The 4,397-nt window shown below is 37.4% G+C and overlaps 1 protein-coding gene across 1 annotated transcript; it reads right to left on the reverse strand.

Annotated features, from left to right (window-relative positions):
• Positions 1 to 678: 678 nt before the first annotated feature.
• On the reverse strand, positions 679 to 1,535 carry LOC111822590 (olfactory receptor 2T2-like; the record flags this gene model as incomplete). The annotated part of the gene is made up of 1 exon (XM_023741433.1): positions 679 to 1,535. A coding segment is annotated over one exon (846 nt), but the record flags the coding sequence as incomplete, so codon positions are not given.
• Positions 1,536 to 4,397: the final 2,862 nt, after the last annotated feature.

Below are 4,397 nucleotides of genomic sequence, written 5' to 3' on the forward strand. Positions count from 1 at the left end.
GCTTGCATTGCTGTTTATGCCTTTTTGACCTGGAGTAAAAAATTGAATCTCAGATTCCTTTTGGAAATCTATGCGCTATTTTTTTTTTTTTTTTTTACCAAATAGAGAAGATCAAGAATGAAGTTTCAGTATCAATTCTTCTGGAAAGAACACATTTTAATAATTCAATTGTGGAATAAAAACATCAATAATTTATTTGACATTTTAATTCAAACTCTATCCATTGCCCATGTTACCAATGTTCTCGTAATAATGTATTCATTTCAAATCCAGCTGAAGCAAATCTTCTTGGAATCAAAGAGTAGATTATTCGCAGATAGGAAAAAAAAGTACATGAATATATCAGGGACTTACCTTGCTTGCCTGACTTTAAATCTTATTTACTTTAAATAAGTCAGGCAAATTGTTTTTTAAATATCTTAGTTCATCAATTAATTTTTTAAAGTATATGGGAAAAGGTGCTTTGACAAAATAAAAATCACTAAAACGAATAAACATGGAACAAATTCAGCCCATTAGTTGCAATGATTGTAAAGATTTTCATAATATACTATTTCCTAATGTATTGTTACTGCTATATATTGGTAACCTAAGTCATATTTCCATTGTACAAGGGCAGCAAGAATAGATACTTTGGAATCGTTATGAATCATGAAGTTTTCATACTCTCCTAGTATTATCAGACTAATTTATGAGTAAGTTTTGCACAGAATTTTCTTCAGAGCCTCTCCTATGTCCTTGTTCCTTGGGCTGTATATGAGGGTGTTCAACATGGGAGTGACAATGGTATAGAATACAGAGAGATCCTGGTCCTGTTCTGGGGAGAGCAAGGCACTGGGAGTCATGTAGATGACATTGGTTGGACCAAAGCAGAGAAATACCACCATCAGATGTGAAGAGCATGTGGCAACAGTTTTATTTCTTCCCTTGGAAGAATTTATGTGGAGAACCCTAAGGAAGATGAGAGTATAGGAAGTGAGAACGAGGGCAAAGGGTATGAGGAGAAATATACTTCCCATTACTGACACTACTTTCTTATAAGATGAAGTGTTCTCACATGACAGCTTGAGAACTGCCTGTATCTCACAGAAAAAATGGTGTATTTCTCTTGAGCCACATCTGGGAAAATGCATGGCATATGTGGTTTGAACTAGGGAATTGATAGCTCCCCCAATCCAGGACACAATGGCCATCTGCAGGCAAACCTCAGAATTCATAATAGCCACATACCTTAAGGGGTTACTAATAACCACATATTGGTCATAGGCCATCAGAGTGAGCAAAATACATTCACTGCCACCAAGGGCAGAATGGAAATAGACCTGAGTCCCACAGCCAATGTATGAAATATATAATGTCCTTGAGAAGAAGTTGGTTAACATCTTGGGGACAATAATGGAGATGAGGGAAATGTCCATGAGGGAGAGCTTGCTGAGCAGGAAGTACATGGGGCTGTGGAGCCGGGGATCCAGAGAGAGGAGGAGGACCAGGGTGGTGTTTCCTGTGATGGCAACAATGTAAAACCCAACATGGTGGTTTCATTTTCTCTTCTCATGTTTTGTTTAACACTAGAAGAATGAAAATGAGAAACATATCAGTTTATTTTGGGTAAAATATTTATTATGGAAAATATATTGACTTTGTGATGAAATTACAATTTACAATTCTGTCCCAAATCTGATCCATCCTTGGAGATCAACAATTTTAATTTTAATTTTAATTTATTATTTACCTAATAAGTCAGTAAAATGTACATTAATAAATGTTCTTACCAACAAATGGCTTTCTACATGCACAAATTCAGGTAAGTAACTCATATGTTGCAATTTCAAAATTTTTGGCAAGTAGCTACTTCAGGTTGCTTGCGATAAATTTGAATTTCAATATGATTAACCTCAGTAGTTCTGTAATAGCACAGTGGTGTTTTGTATTACCACCATTATTCCATTTTAACAATACCTCTCCTTGTGCAGAATAGCATGCAAGAAACACTGTAATTTCTTGATTTCCTTTCTCCATTTTCTGGGCCGATAATCAGGAAAGTATAATATCATGAGAAGCAGTTCCAGCTGTTTTATTGGAGGAGGCTTGTTATCTCCACCTTGGTAAGAGTGTCCAGAAGTGCAGTTCTAGGCTATCAATTCACCATTAATTCTCAATGAAACAGCATTGTGGGGTGTCCATTGAGTGCTCCAATGACAGATAGGACTGCCCTCCCTCACTGTACTATGAAGATACAGAGACTACAAGAGGTTTACTATAAAGTTCCAAGCATACCTTACCTTTAACTGACAGTTGCTTCTATAGGGAAAAATCACATGCATTTTCCAACATGTCATATGGCTTTTCAGTTGGAAGGGTGTATCAGATTATACCTAAACTATCAAAAATTGAAAATGTTTAGCACTGTTTGAATGAAGACAGCTCTCTCAGCTTAGGCAATACATATCTTATATATAACTTATGTTTTATATATATACACAACATAACTTAAATATAGAACTTATAATTTATATATATATATATATAGTCGCTATGAGTCAGAATCAACTCGATGGTAACAAGTATTTTTTTAAATATATATTACTTCAACCCTATTCCCACTATTTCATAATATGAGTAATACTGTAGTATCAGCAAGTTCTGTCAGAATCAGATCTCAACATCTGCTTTAAAATGCTGGACTTCCACCAGATCCCTCTCATGTCTCTCATTACCCTATCAGTTCCGCTTTTACTTAACACATACTGAGTGAGCAACTTCTATGATCAAGGAACCATGCTGATTGATGTGGGAGACGTGAAGCTTAATAGGATATGTTCCTTCTATGACGACTTAGGGTTCCATGGCAGAAAAAAAGAAAAACCTATAAATCATCTAACATGAAGCAGTAACAGATCAGAGATAAAGCTGTCTCTCTTTTTGTATATAGCCATGTCTGATATCTAAATCTACATCTATAAGGTGTCTTTTGTACCAACGGACTGACGGGGCAAAGTCAGACACTATCTGAAGGAAGGTCCTCAGCCCCTGTCACATGGCAGGCAGTGTGCAGGATTTTCATACCCCAGAGCCCCTGTGTTTCCAGGACATCAGGCTGCCTTCCATTTCAGAGATGTATCCGTGGCCTAAAAGGAGATACAGGTGTTCAGGACCAGAAAATGAAGATTTTGGACTTTATTTACTTCAATATAAACAGGGAGTCAGATGCATGAACAAATGTAAAATATTACTATGGAGAAACATTCTGCAATTTTTGAACATGCTGGATGACTAAGCTAATGGTGTCATGTCTTGTCCTATTTTATCAAAAACAAACTACCCGTACACAGAAATTCTGATTTACTACTTCACTGACTTTATGAGCAAAACCTGAGACATAGCATTTATCCGTAAATGGAATCATGAAGCCTGTAGTAAGTAGAATCACTCACATACTTTTTTGCACTCTCATCATTACCTCTCACAATGTGATCATATTCTGATGCCCTGTATCTTGCTTCGCTGAAAAGATTCCTGCTTCATGGTCCAGGGAATGGTTTTATGTTCAGCTTTCTCATGATACCTGCTGCATTGCACTTCAGATTCCATAACCTGTGAGTGAGCAAGTGGCAGTGTACTTGGCTATTTAGGAGAAGTCAAGGAAGAATCCAGGTCTTGTATAAACAGGGGTCACGGTGCCTCTAGAGGAGTATCCTTGGGGAACTTCTATCCCTGGTCTTCAATTATCTTGTGTTTATGTCATCAGGTTCAGGTTGAACTTTATCAGGAATAATTTCTAGAGGATAATTACGTGCTCCTTTTACTGGTTCTTTTGAGAATACCCTTCCCTTCCTCCTGCTCATCACCAGCATGTTCTAATAATTATACTGTGATCATAGATGGTATAGGATTACCTTATGCATTTTAAATTCTGTTTCCAGTGTACTCATCCAGATAACAGGATCCTGTCTCTAGAAGCCCTTTTCGGTGTCAACAGTGCCTGAGGGATTTATCCCAAAAGGAAGTTGTCATAAGAGAAGTCTCTCTCCTCCATATTACAGGATGAAAAATACGTCATGGGTTTCATAAAAAAATCTGAAATGGTCACATGAGGATGTTAACAACATGAGTGCATATTCTTTGTGTCAGTCATACAGGCAAATATAATTAAAAATTTAAAGCGTTAGGAGTTCCGGCAAAATGGCGCTCTAGGCAGAAGCACCACGCCATCCCTCCACAGCAAAGATCTGAAAAACTAAGCCAGAGAATACAACAATTCTGAAACCCTAAAACATCAAATGAAGAGATAAAGAACTCAGCCAAGCACCAAATGGAGTGAGAATACTGACAGAGAATGGAGAGCGAGGAGAGATTCATGCAGAGGTCCCCTACCAGCTAACGCAGAGCGGATCCAC

This window comes from Trichechus manatus, unplaced genomic scaffold (assembly GCF_000243295.1).
Source record: "Trichechus manatus latirostris isolate Lorelei unplaced genomic scaffold, TriManLat1.0 scaffold00181, whole genome shotgun sequence".
In the NCBI taxonomy this organism is placed as follows: Eukaryota; Metazoa; Chordata; class Mammalia; order Sirenia; family Trichechidae; genus Trichechus; species Trichechus manatus.